The sequence below is a fragment of the Gallus gallus genome, chromosome 15 (assembly GCF_016699485.2).
Source record: "Gallus gallus isolate bGalGal1 chromosome 15, bGalGal1.mat.broiler.GRCg7b, whole genome shotgun sequence".
Classification (NCBI taxonomy): domain Eukaryota; kingdom Metazoa; phylum Chordata; class Aves; order Galliformes; family Phasianidae; genus Gallus; species Gallus gallus.
The window spans coordinates 6,565,789-6,587,927 of record NC_052546.1 but is presented as its reverse complement, the minus strand read 5'-3'; the positions used below and the strand labels follow the sequence as shown (position 1 = coordinate 6,587,927).

General features: G+C 52.0%; 1 protein-coding gene across 6 annotated transcripts in view; it reads left to right on the top strand.

Moving 5' to 3' along the window:
• Positions 1–481: 481 nt before the first annotated feature.
• Positions 482–22,139, top strand: part of CORO1C (coronin 1C) — a 38,311-nt gene continuing 16,653 nt past the window's right edge. The window contains exons 1-2 of one of the 6 annotated variants that reach the window (NM_001277868.3): positions 482–878; positions 19,971–20,170. In NM_001277868.3, coding sequence (NP_001264797.2) covers positions 566–878; positions 19,971–20,170 — 513 coding nt within the window. In that variant the 5' untranslated portion in view covers positions 482–565. Of the gene's footprint in view, positions 879–6,458; positions 11,301–15,367; positions 16,202–17,373; positions 19,886–19,970; positions 20,171–22,139 lie in introns of those variants that run through there. The other 5 variants (NM_001277869.3, XM_046901147.1, XM_046901146.1 and 2 more) reach the window with 5 other exon arrangements.

The following is a 22,139-nucleotide window of genomic DNA, read 5'->3' as shown; positions in this document are numbered from 1 at the left end:
GTATGAGATGCAGGTGGGACAGCAGTGGGCCGGCAGTGGGCGCACGGTGAGGCCGGTGGTGTACAGGCTGGAGGAGAGCGAGTATCGGCGGCTGCTGAAGGAGGCAGAAGAAGGCCCCGAGGAGGACTGGGAGCCTGAGAATGAGGGGCTCGGACCGCAGGAGGGCTGCTCAGGGAATGGGGTGACGGCGAGCCCCAGGCTGCATCGGATTGATGTGCTGCGGGGAGCCCCACTGATCCGCTCGTACTCGGAGAGCAGCGTGGAGCTGCGGGTGGCGAGCAAAGCGCCGGGCTGCCCCACGGAGGGTGGCAAACCCCGTGTCCCCGCCAGATCAGACAGCTTCGAGCTGATGGATTACATCCTGCAGAGCAGGCAGGAGGCGGGGGCACCGCTGTCCCACAGCCCCCGAGACGGATTCATGCAGGTGTTGGGCTTTGCACCGTGCCAGAACGGAGAGGATGGGCAGCTCACAAAGAGCCGTGCAGCGAGAGATGCTGGGAAGCTTACAAGGCAGAACAGCACCCAGGTGCCGGAGAGCAGTGAATGGCTTGGAGCAGACGTGGATATGGAGATGCTGGAGTCATACAGCCAGAAAAAATCACCTCCGGCCCCACCGGTCAGGTCGCACAGTAAGGAGAGCCTGGCGCTGAGCATGAGCAAGACCGTAGCGTTGAGCGAGGCGCTGCTGGAGCCCTGCGGCCCTGCGGCCCGGCCGGGGGGGAAGGAGCCAACAGGAGGGGGCCTGAAGGAGCAGGGGAGGAAGAGCGAGGAGGAGGAGGAAGAGGAGGAGGAGAAAGTGCTCAAAGTCGCCGATGCGAAGAAAACCTTTGAGAAGGCGAAAGCGGAGGGGAAGGCAGCGGCTAGCAGTGCCCGGAAAGGTGAGGGGGGCGACGGGGGGAGTGGGGCACAGCTCTGCAAAATGGGCAGGAAGGGGTCGGTGGGGTGGGGGCTGCGGGGCAAGGCATCCTGCAGAGCTGTGGTTGTGTCAGGGACTGAATTCTGACGGGTGCCAGTGGAACCGATGTGTGAGATGGGGCTTTGCTATGTCATGGCTCCCCCGGCGCCCTTGGTGCAATTAGTAAATGAGTGCCACGTCCAGCTCAGATGCTGTTCATGAACAGATCCAACACAGGAGAGCCTGCATGGTACGTTTTGTGCTTTCACCTGTGCTTCTTTGCCTCTCTGCACACCGGGCGATCCGATAGCAGTTTAATTATGGTGTAACGAGGAGGTATTGTCGTCCTCGGGTTCTTTTTTCCTGCGCTGGGGCTTGGCTGGGTGAGTTCAGGAGGATGACATCAATTGGAAGCCGTCCCCCTGCAAAGCTGTGAATAAGGGAGCTCTGCTGGGATTTTAACAGTGAAACAGAAACAGGGAGAGGTTGGAAATGAGTGTGCTTGAGGACGCGTCGTGATGGTGAAGCTGCACCTTTGGTGTATCGACAGTCTGCGATGGGGGATTTCCTTATAAAGGAAAATAAATGTCAGGGCGCAGGAAATCCGTGCTGGTTTGGAACGGAGTAATGCTGTTACTGAAAAGCCAGGGGCAGTTATCCCACAGGGCCGGGCGCCCCGTGGGGGCGATCACAGTGAGAGGAGGTCCCTCCTGGGGCAGTGCAGAACAGTGGGGAGAGCTCTGTTCCTGCAGCCCATTGAGCAAGCCTGCTGCTGAGCGTGCGTCCTCCCACGCCTCGCGCTGTGCAAGGACATCTCGCCTCTATGTACCGCCGTGTGATGCCTTTCTCATACCTCTGATTTTTCCAGCCCAACTTGATCCTAGGCAGCAGGGAGAGAAACAGAACGAGATGGCAAAAGGCTCCCAAACTGGTTGACTAATGAGGACAAGACTGGGCTGTGGGATGCGTGACACGGAGAGCCGCAGCGCCCAGCCCCGCTCACAGCCCCGCTCGCTCCCTGCTGCCTGCCTGATTTTTTCCTGCTATTCAGAATGATAGGAAGTGTCAGTCCTGGGATATCCGTGTTGTAAATAAAATACAGCTTGCTTTCTTCATTATTGCTATTTTTTTGTGTGTGTTCTGCTTTCTCGTCTCTCTCCTATAGTCAGTCATCTGGCGTAGTGGAGATAGCAACAAAGAAAAATCCCATCTGTTGCAAATAACTGCTTTGTGGGGTTGTTGGTTTTTTTTTTTTTTTTGGTGTCCCAACAGCTTAGTTAGGTGTGAGGACCACCAGCCTTTTATTGCAAAAGAAATGGGGAAAGAGGAAAATATGTGATATTACGTGATCATAGGATGGTTGGAGTTGGAAGGGACCCCCAAAGGCCGTCCGTTCCCACTGCCTGCAGTGCACAGGGACACCCACAGCTCCAGCAGTGCTCACAGCCCCATCCCCTGACTATGGGCATCCCCAGGCCCTGCAGTGATCCTGGATGGAGAGGAAAAACATAGGAGGAAAAAGGCAAGCTTGGATTTAATATAAAGATCAGCTCTTGCTGAAAGCTGGGCAGCACGTATTCTGTGCCCTTCCTATGGAGCGGTTGGAACGGATGGCTGTGACATCTGTATTACTGCACATAACATGCGTGAGAGCGCGCATACGTAGTAATAGATGTGCTTTATGAAATGTGTGTTAAATCATTCATAGAGGCAGTATGAATTATGGATAATGCCATGGCCTAAAGCTCACGTGCAGGGATGGGGCCACGCAGAGGTGGGCAGAGCTGTGCTAAAAGCAGGGGGCTTCAGCTCCTCACCCTGACTTGAACTCACGCATTCACCTTTCCTTCTGTCCGCATCACTGACGTGCTCTCACATCTCTCCCTTTCCCAGCTGTTATTCTGCAAACCTGACGGAGCACACTGCTTGTGTAAGCTTTGCTCTGTAATTCCACAGCTCCCCTTTCTGGCCGAGGACTGAATAAAAGGGATTTGTTTGCATGGTCCCAGGGTCTGAAAGCCGAGCTGGGATGGGTGGGCCAGCACCAAGAAATGCCTTAGAATCAGCACACCCCGACTACTCTGGATGGTCATTGAGGTGTCCCTTTAAAATAAGGCTCGTTCAACGGGCTAGAGCTGCCCTTGCCAACGTGTCCCCAGTGGTCATTGAGAAGTCCAAAGGCTTCAAGAAATACGGTGGGCAGAAATGTCCTGGAGAAGTTGTACGGTTGGGATGCCCGCAGTCCCAAACTCTCCTGCCTGGCGTATTTTGTGTGACTTAGCAGTTAAGCTGCAAAAACAGGACTTTAAATTGCTGATCTCTCTAAACCCTCCGTAAGCCGTTTTCCTTCATTCAGAATATATTTAGCCACGAGGATTTTGGCAAATTGAAACGTCTGTAACAAATGCATCCCCCCAAGTGACTTTCTAGAGACTGCGTGGCCGGGCCGCGTCCGTCGGGGCTGGCTCTGTCCTGCCCTTAAGAGCACTGCTCAGGCCCCTATGGAGGCAGCAGGCAGTCTGTGCCACCCTATTTTCCACATTCTAACGTCTCATTTATAGCTGTCTTAAGCGCTTACTCTTTTAGTGGGATGCCCAGGGGAGATGCACTCCTGAGGTTTGCTTCTGATTCTGCAGCTGATTCGCGCTGCGCTGCGAGGAAAGCAGTTTTCCAGCGGCGCCGAGAGCCACAGCTCAGGGCAGATGATGAGGAGCAATGCTCCAGAGCTTTGCAAATAGCCCGTGTGCCTCCTGGTGTTGCTTTCTTCACCTTTTCTGAACTAGAACGAACATCGCTGGCGCTGGCAAGGAACGCTGTGGGGTGTATTGGATGTGTTACTTATAAGGCGTGTCGGGATCGCCGCAGTGATTTATTGCACCGATGGAATTGATGCATATTTGCAAGCAAGCTAAATTTAGCTGCTGACCTAAGTTCCAGAGATGGAGTCTGGAGACACGGTGCTGTTTCCGTATAAAGGCTGTGAGATGGACTGGGCAGCAATTGTGCATCCATGTAGCAGAGGGCAAGACAGGTGAGATGGCTGAAAGCAGCAGAACAAAGTTCTGAATTCATTCTGCGTTTTCTTCCTGCAAAATTTAATTGCTGGGTGTGTCAGAGCTTCGAAAACAGAGGGACAAACTTTGTTGTCGGATTCCTTGTAGCTGCCAGAATTTGGTAATAGGATATTTTCCTTTAGGAAGGAAAATTTGTGACATATTTTGACAAGCCGTTAGGCTCGGCTATAATTTATGTACTGTTTGTTAGAATGATTCCACTCAGCTGAAGTGATGAAGATTACTGTTTACAGAGGAACCAAGAGAGCATCTGTAGAACCTTGGCCATCCTTTTCTGTTGCTGAAGGCTTCAGCCTGAAATTTCTGTCATTTCTTCATCGCCTTCTATGGTAGTCTGTTGGGACTGACACGGCTCATTAACGCAGGTCAGGGGCTGAGTGATCTTTGGAGCGTTTCCACCCAAACTCTTCATGTAGCACCAGTGAAGATGCAGCAGGTATCGCTTCCTTCTGAGTCAGCCCCGAGTGAGTCTTCCAATGATGAGTCGAGTGAGCTGTCCTGCAGAAGGGACGCAGAACACATCGATCAGGACGGTTATTGCAAGGGTTGTGTTCTGCTTGGATTGCTCAGGGCAAACTTCACTTTGTCCCCTTTGTATACCATGAATCATAGAATGGTTTGAGTTGGAAAGAACCACCCAAAGGCCATCTTTTCCCACTGCCTGCAGTGCACGGGGACACCCACAGCTCCAGCAGTGCTCACAGCCCCATCCCCTGACCGTGGCTGTCTGCAGAGATGGGGCACCACCACCTCTCTGGGCACCCTGTGCAGTGCCTCACCGCCCTCAGTGTAAAAACTTCTTCCTTATATCCAATCTAAATCTCCCCTCTTTCAGTTTCAAACTGTAGGTAGATGCCAACGCCTCACCTGGTTTCTCTTCTAAGCTGTGCGTAGTGTTGGGTACTCCCACCTTGCCTTCTGCATTTCAGACCAGAGTAATGATTAAAATGCCAGCTTCTGAGCTAAAAGGAGCTATACACATGCAAGATCGCATTATTAGCAGTACCATTATCCCTTTGCAGTAATAGCTTCAATCAGCTTTTACCCCAGATGCTCAATAGGCGCAGCACAGCGATGGCAGCAGGACCGGCGCTGTCACTGACTCATTGTATGACCTTCACTGAGTCACGTACCTGGATGGAAAACATGAATCATCCAACATCCAACCCCATTACACTGCAGATTACCTACGACTCTGCCCCCTGTAGGGCTGCCACGCTGCTTTTGTTTTCCTGTCTTTTAAGATTTCAGGAGATCATTTGCGGGATGAGGGCCGAGCTCTAAGGAGGAAGGCATTAATTCCATGTTAACTGCTGCCAAGGGCGGGTGCTGGCCGGGATGCAGCCCTCATCTCGAGGTGCATCGTTTTGTCCCAAGGTGTTGCTGGGTACAAAATGGCCATTTTCCTGCTGGTTGGCTGTTTGACTTGTGTAGAAGTTTAGCAAGCATGTAATGGCGTCTGATGGCCGGATTTGTAGCCGCGGCATACGGTGCTTCCTCCCTTCACACACACACGCAGCTCGGAGGCCTTCTGCAGGCCTTTCACGTGGGAAGAGGAGGCTCCCATCTCCCCACAGCCACCTCGCCCAGCTCTGCACCACACACAGAGGAAGCCATGGGCGTGCCGCTCCCCTGCACAGCCAGGCCCCTTAACCACATGCAAACAGATTCACCAATATTGGCCGAAACACACAAGGAAGCCGCGCAGCTTCGGGTTTTGGCCATGTATGGTAAACACGGCGCGGCCCCACGTCCCCATACGAGCGCGGCCGTGGGCAGCCCCACACCAGCCGGCCCTAAAGGCCTTCACTTCCAGCTGCCATCTCCGGCGTTACAGCAGCTGGGTGCCCACCGATGAGCCTGCACGGCCCAACGGGGCGACGGCTGCTTTCACTGTGGAATTATTGGGTCCGTTTGGTGTTTTTGTTGAGAGCAGGCCGGCCCTGGGCGGGGGGGGGGGAGGTCGTGAGGAGCTGTTGGCTCTGGCTGCGCTCTGCCAACATGGGGAGCCGCCAAAACAAGCTCTGTGCGCTTCTGCCTTCCGTCTGCTTGGGTATTTTAGATTAAGGAATGGGGCAGGGCTTGTTGTCGGCACACTGAGGAGCTGTGAGGGACAGAACAGGGCTGTTTGTGAGGGAAGAGGCCCGGGGCAGCCCGGGGACCAGCAGGGACTGCTTGGGGCACTGTCCCGGTGGGAGGCTGGGCACTGATAGAAGGGTCCGAGCGCCTGAGGGGAGCAGCGCTGCTTCTGGCACTACCAGGGCCACGAAGAGGCGACCCCAGACCCTCAACCATCACTGAGGGACCAACGCCAGCCTCCTCGGCAGCCCCCGCGCCTTTTAGCGGCGCCCTTCAGCAGAGGGATGGGAGAGACAGAGCGCGCGACCACGCGTGGAGGCGAACACCGCGCCGTCATTGGCCGAGACACCTGCCACTCACCCGAGCGGCGGGAGAGGGGCGCGGCTGCATCGACGGAGGCGTGGCCACGGGGGGGCGGAGCCTGCGCCCGCTGCGCCGCGGTCAGTCGGGCGGTGGCGGCGGCGGAGGCGGCAGTGGCGGAGGGGGATCCGCCGGGCTGAGGAGCGGACGCGGGGAGGCGGCTGAAGGATCGCGGTGCGCGGGGGCGGCGGGAGGGGAACCGGGGACGGCGGTGGGTCGCCCGGCAGGGTGGAGGTGGAGGAGTTGGGGCGGCCGTGCCCGCGGCGAGGCGGTGGGGCCGGGCCCGGGCCGAGCCGGGCGGCGAGGGCAGGCGGGGCCGCCCAGAGGGAGCAGCCGGTGGCCGCAGGGGATGCTCGGGCGGGGCCCTTCCTTCTTGGGCCCTTCCCTCTGAGGCGGCTGTCAGCGCCCGGGGCCTGCGGGGGAAGCGCCCTGGGAGCGCGGGCGGCTGCAAACCGCGGTTTCTCGCCGCTCGCCTCCTTATTAGGTAGCGAAACGCTCCGGCACCGCCGCGGTTCCGGCATCCGGCTGAGCGCTGCCGGGCTGGGGCCGCCCGCTGGGTGCCGGCAGCGCCCGCTGTGCCGCCCGGCTCGGCTCGGCTCGGCTCGGCTCGGCACAGCCGCCCTTTGTCCCGATGCCGGCTGCCCCGGGCTGTGCCCTGCCGCCGGGCTTTGTTGTTGTGCACGGGCAGCAGCGCGCCGAGGGCCGGAACGCCGCTTGTCCGCGCCTCTGCCGTCAGCTGCCGCTCTGCTGTGCTGCACGGAAAGCCTTCTGACATGCATAAACATCCCTCCGTTGTGCCTTCATCCAGACAATGTGCTGCAGGAGACAGCTTTCGCTCTGTTGTCTTTTTGTTTTCCTCCAATCTATCTAGAAACAAAAGTACAACTGATTGATGCAGTTTTATTGTGGAGGGTGAGCGCCGCTCGCGTTGCTGTGGGTTTTTTTTTTGTTCCCGGCTGTAGTTGCAGGCTGTGTGTCGGAGCATGCCCATTCAGCCCATTCATGCAGCTGTGCCGTGGATTAGACCCAGCAAGAAGGATGGCAGCGATGTGGAGGAGTGACATTTGCAATGCAGCGCTCTGCGGCGCGCTTTCCACTTGGCCGGTAGCAGCTCTGCTTTCATTTCAAGCCGGGCTGTACCCACATTGCACGCTGTGCCGCTTGCTGCCCCCCGTGCCTTTATAAGCACTCAGGGCTGGGTTCGACCCCGTTGAATCACCCGCTGCTCCAGGGGAAGAGCGGATTCCTGTGCACTCACTGACACGCTGTGTTGCAGCTGATAGTTGTGTTTGCTGCAAACTGTGCACGCGGGGGTAGCCGATGTAGTGCTGTTGTGATGAAGCCAGTGTGTGTTTGGCAGCAGTTCTTCAGTGGTCACTTGTAGCCTTGCGCAGAGATTCGCTTTAATCAGCACTCCGTGTCTCTTTTATGCGTGCTGTTGGCATCGCCGTGTCTTCTAGTGAGCTGCCTTTCAAACATGGTTGCATTTTTCAAGTTCAATCTTCATGCTTATTGCATCTGTCACTTCTGGGATGCGCTCCAAGCGAAAGGCAGATTCGGTGTAATGGCAATGGGGTGGAATGCACAGAAGGGTAAAATATCAGCCTTCTTCAGAGATACGGCGGAGGGCTGGGAGAGGTCCGTGCTCGGTGACTGCCCCGTGCATCACACTGCACTTTAATGGCAGGGACTTTAATGACTGTGTCATAAAACGGCTCATTGCAGCACGAAGTTACGTGTCGGTAGTAGGAGAATTGATGGTAATGTTTTTAATTTGATTATTGATTCCCGGGGAATAGAATTAGCTCGGATGCCAGCTTCCTAGTTGGAAGATGTGAGCAAAACACTTCCTGGCCTGGGTTTTCGCCTCGGTGAGGTCATTGCTGCACCACTCCCAGGGCCAGGAATGTCCTTCTCTGTGAGCTCGCAGGCACATTTTCTCTTGGCTTTTAAAGCATGGTTTTGTTTGTTTTGGTTTTGTTTTCCTGAGGGCTTTGGTGATAATCTCAGCCCTCCCGTAAGGATGCGTTGGAGCAGAACTCGCTGAGGATTTGAAGCGCCCCAGTTTCGGCATTGCAGGGCACAGGCACAAGAATTATATGTCTGTGCTCTCTTTAATTCTCTCCCTGCAGCCTCCCCCACCCGGAACTTTGGGTCAGAAAGGCTTTGGGCTGAGGGCTATCTCAGGACGGATGGGGGTGAGTGCTGACGGTTCCAGATGTGCACGTGTAGGTAGGGATGGCTTTCTGTGCTCTCTGTCCGCTGATGGGATTCTCTCATTCTGTTTTTCCCACCTGAGTAATAACACAAAAAATGGGTTCTTCCAGTGGTTCTGAGGTCTGGCTGCTCAGCAGGAGGCTTCACATCGCTTCAGGGTGATGCTGGGCTCGGCTCACCCAGTGTGAAGGGCTCTCTGCAGTGGGCATCGTGAAATCCTTGCTGGTTACAGCATCGTGGCAGTCATTCTGCTGTCAGTTAGCCTTGTAGTTTTATGTAGTGAATAAAGAATGGTCAGAACGAGCAGCAGGATATGGCTGGAGGTAGAGATTTGGCATGAAATGGAAGGTGACTGTTCAGGCACTGCTGCGTGCTTGTTCACATAGCTAATTTTTTCTTTACACTTCTGCCATGCAGTCCTTCGTGCTAATAAGACAGATGTAATCTCTTGACAGCGGTCATCCTTCTAAGAGGTCGCCAAGTGCTCCTGAATTGGGGCAGACCTGTGATGGAATATCATAACAGCTCTAAAATCCAGCTCTGCAGGGCAGGAGCCAGCAAGGAACTCAACAGAAATCAGGAAAATGGTGTCTGCTCCTGGAGGGGAGGAAACCATCAGTTGTGTCAGAGCCTCAGCCTGGTGCCCTGCGATAGAAGAGGTCTCCCTGCTTCAGAGGTGACAAAACGCAGCCTTGTTTGTGGTTCAGATACCAAGGAGGAATTGTCTGCACAGGAGAAGGGATGACTCTTCAGCATAATCGCTTTGTTTCTTCATCGGCGTTGCTTTCTCTTTTTTTCCTTCTTTCTGCTGATAACAAGCAATAGATGGTAGGTTTCTCACTATCAGCATGTGGTGGCTGTGCTGAGGTCTGGGCTCGGAGGGGGAAGCCGGAGGTGGTTGGCTCAGTTACAGCGCTGCCGCTTGGCACCGAGCTGGGCCTCCTGATCCGTCTTAATTGGGTTTTCCTTGGTTTCCATTTTAATAATTTGATTTGGAAAAGCAGTGGAAATAACATTAGAGCAGTGGTGGGGTCTGACTTAAAGTGATTACGTCGAGCCTGGTGCGGTCGGTGCGCCGAGATGCGCTGGCAGCTCTCTGCAGCTACAGCCATACGTGTTGAAGTCAGTTGTCTTTTGGAAGGTACTTGGTTTTTTTTCTCGTGGCTCTCCAAAATAGGTGTAAATTGTCCCCGAATCTTGGCTGGCCGGAGCATCTTTGCATACATCCCATCCACCTGCAGCTCCAGGATCTGGGATTTTGGGGGGTCCGAGTGCTCTGCGACGTGGGAACTCGGTCCCTGTTCTGCATGTAGTTGCCATAGTGACTGTGCTCTCCAGTCCCTGGGAAGCTCTTGTTTATCTCACGTAAATGCATCAAGTGCCACCTTGTAATGCTGCATCTGGCAGGATTCTCTTTCTGTACGGATCTGGCGGGGATTTGACATCCTCCTGTCCCGCAAATTTGGATGTTGGGTGTGTGTCAGGCACAGTCAGCCAGACTGATAATGGAGATAATTAGCACCACCAGGGATTAGCGGGCAATAACGAAGGCAAGCTGGAGTAATTGCTCTGCCCCCCAGGAGCTGGCCGGGTGCTCAGCATGGAGATGGCCATGGGCACACACGTGGCAAGGGCAGCAGTGCTGGTGTCTCAGGGATACTTTCAGAAATGGTTTTTCCACTCACTCGAAGTACTCAAGCCTCTCACAGTCAGTCAGTGCACGCTGTTACGATGAACACACAATGCTTTGGGGTGTACACTTGGCGTTGGGCTGTGGTTTTCATTGCACTGAGGCCAGGCAGCGTTGCAAATGTTTCTTGTTTCCGAGTGGGGAAAAGGGAGGTCGTGCACTCTGCTGGGCTCCTCAGGTGTAGGGTCGGGCTGCTCTGCTATTTGCACCAGCATAGGTCACAGTGTGTGCAGGTAGATGGCCATTCGCACCCTAAGCCGCTCAGCTGATTTCATACCGTGTGACTGATGGAAGCACTGCAGTGAAGAATGGAGTCAGTGGCCACAAAGCTGCCTTGTTCAGAACAGGAGGAGGATTAATTGAATTATTTCTTTTTTTTTTTTTTTTTTTTTTGAGTTTTCAATGGTCCTGGGGCGGGGGGGGAGGGGAGAGTAATTCTCATTTTTGATCTGCTGAGGTCGGTTTGCAAGGCAGGAAGAAATGGGGAGCCAGCTCAGACAGAGGCCAGCTGCCAGATACAGCCCTGCCTTGGTGCAGCATGGCGTGGAGGCACAGCTGTCCTTGCTCTGAGCTGCGTGTTGTGCCTTCAGCATCTCTTCTCCCGGCCCCAACCATCTCTGGAACGATTCGTTCAGGTTCTGCACTGCCTTTCCCAGTGCTGTGCAGCCCGGATTCTGCCTCCTGTTTCACCATGCTTTGGATGCTCTTGGGTTATCTGTGCACTCCTCGCTTCGCTCCCTGATGTTTCTCTGGGGGCAAAGGTTATCTCTCAGTTCCTTTTATGTAGTGCTTGCCACATTGGTCTACAAGGGGAGCTCTGAGGCACTACGAAGGATCACATGAAAACCAGCTGGGGCTTATCTCGACGCGATGCTGCCTGTTGTTTTGGCTGTTCCTCCTGCAGTGCTGTAAATGCCACAGGAGCTCTGTTGGAGGGTTGAAAGCTGAGGCTGTGCATACGGTAACGTGACTGTCGGGACAGCAGGTAGGTAAAGCTTAAAGGTCACCAGGGGCTGTGATTCCTGCCTGCCTTGCCTGAGGCCAGGCTGTGACCATGTCAGTGCTGCCTGTGCCAGGCATTGGGTCCATGAGCAGAGCAGCTGTAGGACAGAGATGCTTAAACTCAGCCCTTGGTTAAAGCAAACGTTGGAGTGGCTGTAGTTGGTACCATGGGACAGGGATCTAAAACTGAGTTGGCAGATTGACCTTATCATTCTCTACAGCTAGGTGGGGGTCAGCCTCTTCTCCCACGTAACAGCTGTAGGACAAGAGGTGATGGCCTTAAGTAGCACCAGGGCAGGTTCGTGTTGGATAGCAGGAACGATTTCTGCTCTAGAGGAGTGGTCAGGCACTGGCACAGGCTGCCTAGGGAAGTGGTGGGGTCAGTGTCCCTGGAGGTGTTCAAGAAACACGGAGATGTGGCACTGAGGGACACAGCTACTGGGCATGGTGGGTGTATGGGGTTGGACTAGATGATCTTGGTGGTCTTTTCCAGCGTTAATGATGCTGTGATCTAGCCCAACCCTGATTTCCAGTTACTCGTTATGGAAACGGGACAGGATGACAGTGGTGCTCGTTGAATTACAGGCTGCTTGGCCGGAATTGCTGGCAGGACAGCAAATGGAAATCTGGAGAAGGACACACCAGTTCCAACTGTGAGAAGTGAGATTCATTCTGCAGCTTATTTGTCTGGCATTAAAATCAGAAATGTGTTCACGTTTGCCCAGCCTGAACCTTCTGTGTCTCCTCTGCTGAGGGTACTGTCTTGCCTTTGACAACTATCATAAGTTGGCTTGGGTTGGAAGGGACCTCCAAGATCATCTAGTTCAATGGCTGGGCTGTTTGCAGAGCTCGGTCAGTCTGAGTCACACTTGGCAGCTCCTGTCCTGGCTGTGCTGAGCTGACGTTTCTGCTTTATTTCGAAGTGGGGAGGAATTTGCATCCCAGATGCCTTCGTGTTTATAGCAAAATGCTTTCCGTGGGTCTGGGTTTCCTTGTGGGGCTCAGGCTGAGGTGCTGTGGGGTGTTTGGAGAACGCTTCATCCGTGAGATAGGTTTTCTTCAAAGCATCTTCAGCGTTTGTAATTCTGTGGCACATCTGGGCACTGTGACATGTTGGAATTTAGGAGGAACAGAAAACAGCTCATCAAATCCTTTGGACATTTTTCCTTTTGATAAATCTTTTTGGGTTTTAAGGTGTGATCCACTTAACTATAAGCGAGGAGAAACAGCATAATGTTTCCAGTAATGTCTTGAGGCTACTGAGGTTCGACAGGAAACATGCTTGCCTTAGAAAAAAAAAACACCACGTTAATCAAATTACCTTCAAGACTGCACTTCTTGACTTGTGTGGCATGGGAAATCCTGCACATGTTATTCTTTATGTTGGGCTCCCTGCACCTGGCTGCTGGTTCTGTTCGGCCTCCAGCTTAGGTTCATCGCTGAAGATGATTCATGCCTGCATCAGGAGCTGTTTTGGGTCCTGTTGTAGTAGGCGCCTACTGGTCCTACAGGTCCTGTGGATACCGATGAGCTCCTGTCGCACACAGGCTTAGGTTTGCAGTTTACATCACTTGGGGACCCAAGATTGATTCAAGCTGCAGGAGAAAATACAGTCCTTTTCTGCTGGTAGGGCTTGGTTGTGCTAGAGAAAAACACTTGTGCCTTGGCTTATTAGTTGGGAACGGTGGGATGTGGTGGGCTTCTGCTGGGTTATGAGACCAATGGTTTGGTAAGAAGTTAATGAAGGTTTGGTGGGGAAGTGCTCTTTCTGCATTCGTAACCACCATCCTTAGCTGCTCCTGTGCTTTCACCCAAAGCTCCTCTCCAAGGTTAGAAGGAGGGAGAAGAAAAGTCTTGTGGAATGTCACTCAGGAATACAAATGGTCTCAGAAGAAGCTTCGTGTAACCTTCAAGAGAGCAGAAGAATTCAGCACATCAGAGTAGCAGCCTCGAACAGATTGGTACTTCCCCATTAGCTCTGCTGCACTGATAAGAGAACTAGGTCAGCTGTATGGAGCAAGCATTTTATCTGCATACTTCTCTTAACAGGATCCTGGAGCTTGGCTGTCAGAACAGGCTGGCTGACTTGCAGCTCTGCACAGGGGGCTGTGCTCTCTGTGTCGTGTTTTCCTCAGGGTCAGAGCGTGGTCTGAAGCCCTGTTGCTCTCTACTTAGTGGGTTATGCTGCTCTTATTGTTGAGGTGATGCAGTCAGTCCCCAGGGGTGTAAGTAGCATCTTCCATCACACTGGTGTAATGTCTCTGGCTGAAGTTCATAGGGCTGTTGTTCAACGCTGGAAGTGTATTGCTGTCTCTTGGCAGTAGATGTTGTACAGTGTGCAAGGAAGCAATCTCTGGTGTTTATTCCAGTGGAGAAAGTGGAGGAGAAGGAAGGCTTTAGCAGGAGAGCATGGGGAAGGCATGTGTTATGTGCTGTTAGGAGATCTTGTCCTGGGTTTGAATGCTTTCTTCTTTACTTCTCTCTCCCTCATCTTTGGTTATTACACGTTTTTCATTTTTACTAACCCTTTTTGTCCAGTCTGCATGAAATTCCCATCATCCACATATCCCCAAATGCATCACTTATCAGTGCCTGTGGCATGACAGATGTTACAAAAGAGGTAGGCCAGGAAGGAGGTTTGGCTGGAGGCTGCTGTTGGGACAGGGCAGCAGGAGAGCACCCGCTGCAAATTACAGTAAATGATGTAATGTTAGACAATAAAGGCTAAAGCTACAACACAATGTGAGTAATAAGGTTGTGCACCCAAGAAGATGAAGGTTTCCAGGTATGCAATTCAAGTGATAATATCCACTGCATCCCTGCATGCTCTTGTGAGGAGCATCAGCCCCAGCATGGTGCATACATGCACAGAGCAGCCTCTTCAGATTGAGGCCGTGCTTCCCAACAGTGTGTGTGAGATGGGAGTGTTGGTGCAGCTCTGAAACACAGTCGTATCAAGTATTTCACAGGTTAGGAGTAGCACCTTGCACTTTGCTCAGGACTGCAATTCCAGCTTATTTCAAGTTTGGGTTGCATTACATTCTTGAGTGTGCTGTGCTCCCCAGTTGAGATATAATCAAATTCCCTGGTAGTTTGTGGCTTAGGTTCCCATCCCAAAATAGAATCTTGCCAGTGGTATAACAGCTGGAAATTTCAGTATTGAGTTCAGATTGCAGCTTTTTGTCTTTAAAATGAAGTGAAATCAGATGGCAGAGTCTTGCTCAACCTAGACGAAAGGAACCAAAGACTGAAAATAATCTGTGCGCAAATATGATGTATTTTGGGATTGTGACCATCTGTAGTAGTGTACACCCCGGGTTTAAATAACTCTGAACATCTGAAAACAAAAGTTCTGTCAGCAGTGGGCTCAGTATGAATCGGTTTGAAATGATGCACTGTAGAGGTGGTAGTGTGAAGTTGAACAGAGTAGGACTGAGTCGAGCGGTTCCCTTTTCTAGCAGGACTTTCATGCAACGTGGTAGGGTGAGCTGCAGTGTTTGTGGTCATGTGATTGCTTGTTTTCTTTTTTTCCCCTCTGCTTCCCCCTGCCTAAATATTGCAAGACTTGAAATGGTGAGGCTGTGCCCATTGATTCGCTCTGGAAGGGAGATGAGCTCTGCAGCCTCGCTGGTGCTGTGCTGGCTCTGTGCTCTGACTACCGTTGTACACTGCAGCCTGTGCAGCCCATCGTAGCCTGCCCAGCACTGCTTGCCTGGGTGACCCCTGCAGGTTGACGTGCTGCTTTGGGCTTAGTGACCCATGCCCTTGAAGTGATCTGGCAAGCTTTTCCTTTTGCTGGATGTTTCCTCTGAGATGTTCTTAAGGTGCTGTCCTGTGCAGCATGGTAAGGCTGCGAAGCATGTGTCTGCAGGCAGACGTGTGTTTGCACTGCACGCAGTGCACATGCGTGACTTGCAGAGGATGTGCTGAGGTTGCACAACCCAGCGCTCCAAGATGAAGAAATGCCAGCGTGCAGTGATTAGGAAATACCTGGGCAGTGCTCAGCTGCTTCCCTTCCTCACGTGTGTTGGGATGGAGCAGTCACACACCCACCATCCCCTTGCTGGGGGAGAAGCGTAGAGTGATAGGATCATGGCAGGGACACAAGGGACTCTCCATGTCACCAGCAAGGCAGGTGTCCCCTCGTAGTGGGCATCAACAGTGGTTTGCTCTGGTGGCATCGCCTACAGTGCCTTGGCCTTTCTCCTTATCTGCTCTGCATTTGTTGATCGTTATCTGAGGCTGAATTTATTTCCAAGCTGCCGTTGAAGTGCATGGAATCCCTTCCGTAGAGCTGGGTGCTGAATGGAGTTTGGGGCTTACCATAAACAGATGCAACTCTCGCTTATCTTCAAGTTTCCCATTTAAGGGAAAGCCCTGCTCCTTTCCAGCGCCAAAAGAAGCAGCGTTTTATAAGGAAGCACCATCCTCCCAGTCTGGTTGCTTTGTACCCCCCTCCCTTAGCCATAGCCTCCGGCTGGCTGTGCCTGAAACCAGCCCTTTCTTTCAAATGTCGCTCTTTCCAGAAGGGATCACAATCACATGGGCTGAGCAGGATTTTGCCATTAGTGGGGGGTTTTCCTGTAAGTGTTCCCTTAGCAGGATGCGTTTCCTCTTGCATAAGCAGCCTGAAAACCCTCCGAAGCCACAGAAATACATCTGTTGGCTCCTCTAGACAGATAAATCCTTTATAAACAGGAAAATGGGCAAACTCATGGTAACTCTTGTGACACATCGTGATGGGAGATCAGAAAGAAACGGGATGAAAAGTATCACTGTGCAAGTACGGCTGATGGCATTCCGCATTTCTGAGATCCTTTTAAAGGCTGGAACAAAGGCCGGAGCCTGAACCATATGGCAGTGGGAGACGGAGCTGAATGCGAGGTAAAATTCAGCTGGATGTCACTTGACATGTGGGGAGGGAGAGACTGAAAGTGGAAGGCTCTTTGCCGTGCCCTGCACAGGACATGCAAGATGCCGGTGCCCCCCGAGTGGGTCCAGGAGATCAGTTCAGGCACAGAGCTGTCAGCACTTCTATTGTCGCTGTCTTTGCAGGGCGTCGAGCGCTTCTGTTCTCGTTTTGCTGAGGGCTGTAACTCTGGCAAAAGTGAAGCTCCTTTCAGCTCGCAGCAGTGAGGCTTTAAATCCTCCAAAGTTGTACTTTACCAGAAAAAAAAAAAAAAAAAAGCATTTCCTGTCTAGCAAGTGTACGAAGATCGTTCCAGCTCCTCAGCTCAGACTTAGCAGCAGCGACCACGATCTAATTAGCCTTCTCTTTTGAAAGCTTAACGCTGAGTCTGCTGCCCAAGGCCGGCCCTGTTTGGCTGTGGATGTGCTCTGGCCACCAGAAGCCTTGCGGGGTTTTGCAGATACTGAAGGCTGCATCACTCTTTCTGGCCATCAGATCGGCATAAATGTTGGCTTTTCACTGCATGATCCTGCGAGGGAGCAGGCTGAGTGCTGCCCTACCTTCAGCACAGCTCTGCTGGTGACCAGGAGGACCGACCCAGTTCCCAAGTTAGGTTCATAGAATGTCTTCAAGTGGATGGAATGCTTGAAAGTCATCCGATCTAACTCCACTGCAGTGCACAGGGACGCCCACAGCTCCATCAGGTGCTCAGAGCCCCATCCCCTGACCTTGGGTGTCCCCGGGGACGGAGCTTCCAAATTCTGCTCATTCTGTGGGTGGTGGAAGAGCGATCCTTCACGCTTCAGTACTGAGAGACAAATTAGGATACTAAACGCTCTTTGCATTTTCACAGGAGGCTGGCACAGGGAGATGACTCTTCTTGGTGCTCAGGATCGAGCTAACCCCGTGTTGTTTTCCACCTGCCCACTTTCTGTGCTGTGCGAGAAGATCCGTACTTGCTGCTCTTTATAGCTGGAGCCTGCACATTTATTTTTTTTTCCCCACTTCTCTTTGGAGAGCAGCCAGATCAAAATGGCTGTGATCCAAAGCCAAGAATCACTCTCTTTGCTATGGAAATGAGGACTCGGAGGCTGTTCACCATGTGTTCATCGTGGAGAGCTCCTGCTAAGAATGATGAGCTGTAGGTGGGGGAAGAGGGCAGCGAAGGTGTGCTCAAACAAATCGGTTTGGAACAAATAGGAGTATTTTGGGATACATCTGGCTCTCTGTGCTTTTAAACGACGGTTGTGGAAAATGAGAAATTTACCCCATCAAATGGTAAAAATTCTGGCGAATGGTAAAAGTGAGGGAAATAGCACAGTAGGATTTTATTACTGGAGAAAGTAGAACGCTTGAGAGGGACTTTCTGATGGTGTTCAGGTATTGATGAAGTGAAGGAGAGATATAATTATCCAAGCTATGCAAGCAATCCCTCTTATTAACTAGCCTGTCCATGTTCTCAGCATTAAAGCAGACAGATCACAAAACCCCTGCATGTACCATATGTTGACAGTGGGCATTTTGCTGCACGTTAACGTGCTGAGGCGGCTCTAAGCCCTCACTTTACCTTCTTCTGAAACATCAGTGGGATGAGAACAGGCTGCATTCCCACCAGGGAACCAGTGTGACCAGCAAGGCAGTGTGTGGCTGGAACTGGGGATGGGGACAGCAGTGGGAGCCCTCAGAACCAGTGCCAAGGGCAGGACTTGCAGCAGTGGACCCAAAGCTCTGTGTCCCACCGCCATGCAGCACTGGGAGTAGGCCCAGCCTCTTTGCATCTATGCAATAGATTAGCAACTGGGCGTGGAGCTGTGTTTCTTGCATGCTACATCTCCATCAGTCCTCAAGAAGCAGTAGGACGACACGTTTTGTTTCTTTCAGGCATCTTGAGCTGAAGTGCACTTGGGTCAGGCTTTGCTGAGGCCTGCTGAGAGCGCAAAATGGCGCCGGTGGGCCGTGCTTCGTGCTCGTATCGCTGCTGCTTGGTGGCTTCCCATTGCGCTGTGCTGTTGCTGGGTGTGCCCAGCCCGGAGCAGCCCCGTGGTTTTAAGTGCAATGTGTGGCAGAACATGCGTTGTGCAACTCCGCTAACTGACAGAGGAAGCCTAAGTTCATCTGTAACATGACAGTAATCATTAATAAGTTGCATCTAGATTTTTTTTTTTTATCCGGGAATCGTAATCGTTCACCATGTTTTGCATTTAAAAATTACTGTTTTTTTGTTGTTGTTCTATAAGCTGCACTGGCACAGGGTGCCCAGAGAGGTGGTGGTGCCCCATCCCTGCAGACAGCCACGGTCAGGGGATGGGGCTGTGAGCACTGCTGGAGCTGTGGGTGTCCCTGTGCACTGCAGGCAGTGTGAACAGACGGTCTTTGGGGGTCTCTTCCAACTCAAACCATTCTACAACTCTACGATAACGAAGTGGTGTTGGTGGCACTTCTGTAGCTTCAAAATGACGGAATTCATTTGGGAGTTTGAACAGACCATCAGAAACCATCCTTGCCATGCCCTCACCTGGGCAGAACTTTGTGATGGCAGGGGGCAGTGGGGCTGCATGGCACTCACGGGTTTCTGGTGGAAAGCAGGCAGAGTGCTTTTTTCTTACAAACCCTGAGAGCGGAGGTTTTGCTGTATAGCTGTCTGTGACACTAATTGTAACGTTTTTCTCCTCTTCAAACACCGTGTGACTGCTGATTTCCCAGCTCTGATGAGTGCTTTGCTCCAGTTTTGCAGCTCTTTGTCGCCGTTAATTTTTTCTAACCTCACGACTACAAACGGTGCTCGTTCTGCAGTCTCTTTCGGTGCTGTCATGCAGAGAGCTGCCGTCAGATGGATGCACAGCCTTTCATCACCAAAAAGCAGAGATGCACTCACACCCTGCTCAGTCTCTCACTTGGGCATCAGCCTGGGTCTGCAGGGAGCAGCTTTGCAAAGCACTGTGGCTTTCCCAGCGCTGCTTCCACACGGGGAGTTTCTGGGAAGCAAGGCACGAGGTGGATGCTTGCTTCCAGGGCTGGGATTCACACGAGGTCCCATACCTGAGTCTTCATCCAGCACTGGAATTTTCCATGCTGGTCAGTTTCCCTCTATTTTAACTCAAGCCTTCTTGAAAATCCTTTTCTCAAGAGAAGTGCTACAGACACGCTAAGTTAATTTGAGTCATTAGGTTGTTTCCATTACTCCTTTCTGCCTAGGAAACTTAATTTTATTATTTTTTTAGTGAGATTTTGGAGCGAGAAGAAAGAAGTGGAAGCTGGCTGACATGTGGAACCACTTCACAGGAACACCGGATTTTGAGAGCTTGCATTTTTATTTACATCTTCTGGACCCTGTCTGACTTGAAAGTAAACAAGTTCAATCCAAGCCCAGATTTATCCCTGAAAATATGCGGGGACTTGTCTAAAAACTGCTTTTAGGATTAGGGACTTCCTTTGCTGCAGAAAGAGCGTCTACAATAGCAATGCTGACACTTAACCAGCGAGCTCCTTCTGTGAAACACCCTTGAACGTGCGGTTTGGTTGTGTCAGGGATGAGGCAACCCGTGTTGTTTTTTAAACATAAAACAACTTGAGAACTTAGCGGGTCTACAGGAAGCTCGCCGTGAATGCAGCAGTGTGTGACACTGCATTGTGTAGCGGTGGTGCTGGGTGACAGCAAGGTGACAAGCCCTTGGCTTTGCCCTCTGACAAGCAGCAGGTGTCTGCGTGTGGCTGACCACCCTCTGCCATTCCTTTGCTCCACAGACACAATGAGGCGAGTGGTACGACAGAGCAAATTCCGGCATGTGTTCGGCCAGGCAGTGAAGAACGACCAGTGCTACGACGACATCCGCGTCTCCCGCGTCACCTGGGACAGCTCCTTCTGTGCTGTGAACCCCAGGTTCGTTGCAATCATCGTGGATGCGAGCGGCGGCGGGGCCTTCCTGGTGCTGCCTTTGCACAAGGTGAGTGCTGCTGAGCTGCTCAGCTTTGCCTTGTCACTTCAGTGCTCGTTGGTGAACGGCGCTACGCCTGTGAAGTCTCTGCTGTGTTGTGACAAACGTTGCTCGGTTGTGCCGTGTAAGAACACATGCAGTGCTGCTGGAATCTGTGCATTACACGCAGTAAATAAGTAGTTTGCTTGACTGATCTAAAACAAATCGTTGTGTCAGAGGTTTCTGAGTAGAACTCATGCTCCTGCTAAAGCCTCTCTGTTTGCGCTAGCTGCAGTCAGGCTATTTGGCCATCAGGATTTGGCTCCCTGAGCTTTGAGAGAATCGCTTAAATTCAGGAATGCTCCCTACAGACCAGGATGGGGTGGGTGGCACAGCTGGGTGCTGCTCCATGCAGCGTGTGTGCACAGCCCTCGTGACCTGATGGTCTGGCTGCTGCTTGTCATGTCGTTACACTTCTGTTGTATGGTGTGAGATGAGAACTGGTTGAGTGAGACAACAGCTCCAGGGCTGTCACAGCTCTCCTGCAGCTCTCCCAGCCTGTGTAGCTGTGTTTGGGCCCTGACACCGCAGCCAGGTCTTGGTAGCCCTTAGTATCTGACACAGAGAGAAGCAGTGCTTCACCTGAGCCTGTCCCTTACTTTTTCTGTGCCAAATGCTGCTCAGCCTTCAGAAATAATCTCACAATGAGGCTATATGTACAACTTACTTCTCTTGCCTTTGAATATTTGTGTAGCTCCTCGGGCCTATGCTTTGTAAAGCACACAGAAAGGATAGGTTGCTGCCCACCAGCTACAAGAACGGCTCCGTCAAATAGCTGGAGGAGGCTGTAAAGATTGGCATGGAAATCTCCCTGCCAGTCTCATAATTTTATGGTACAAAAGTGTACGAATGAGCAGGAGCAGTGTCTCAGACTGAAATAAACTCTATGAAATCGTTCTGCCCCCAGGTATCACGTGGAAAAACCACAGTGCATCTTTCATCCTTGCAGGAGAGTGCTGCTCTCCTCTCCCTTTCTGATGCGCTGGCTTTTACCACAGTCAGATTACAAGAATGCTAACCTGAAAATAATTGACGGGCTCTTGGCCACCCCAGTCCCTTCATGTATTCGTAGTTAAAAACAAAGGGTTCATAACCCTTTAGAAAAATGGTTCTTTCCAACAGAGGAGCACCATGTCAGGAAGCACGCTCTGTGCTGTGTTCCAGCATCTCCTGGTGTTTCCTCATTCTTTCAAAACCTTCCTATTTTTTTTTGTTTGAGATGGCATTTTGTACTTGTGTGAATCAGGAAAAAAGAAAAGCTAGTATTCCTCCTTAGTAACATTTTGTCTTTGTGACCCTCACGCCTCTCTTAGCCATACTCTCCAAATGTTCTGTCTGTTATCAGCCCTTTCTCTTAGCTCTGTGTGCAGATCTGCCCCGTTATAAATAGCAGTGGTGACCAGAAGTGAATATAGCATTCTAATGGGGAGTGCATCACAGGAGCAGACGCGGTGACTTCTCACTTCTGCCTTGCTAGCTCTAACGAAGCAAGCCAGCCCCCGGGCTCTTATATAGCTCTGCATTTTGCTCATCTCCTCAGCAGCTCTTTGCAAGAATTCTGGGTTGTGCTGCCCTCGAGCTGCATGTCCTGCTCCTACCCAGAACTCAGACCTGGGTTGGAAGCCCCTTGCTCAGTTGCTGTGGCATTGCACGCCTTGCAGCACAGCCCTGCCAGGACAGGCTCCTATTTTCCCCTTGCTATGTGTTATTATTTGGTGGGTTGTTTTTTTATTTTTTTTTCATTTATTCAGTGATTCTTCCTGCTATCCTTTGGCTTCACTTCTGTGTCCTCAGCCACATTCCCACCCTGTTTTCCAATTCCCCAATGTTCCCATATGACAAGGTTTGAGGCATGGCTGGTTGCTGAGGATCGCTGCTCTTAAATCCCTCTGCCTGATGATTTCTTTTGCAGCACGGCACACTGTGGGCCGTGCTCTAT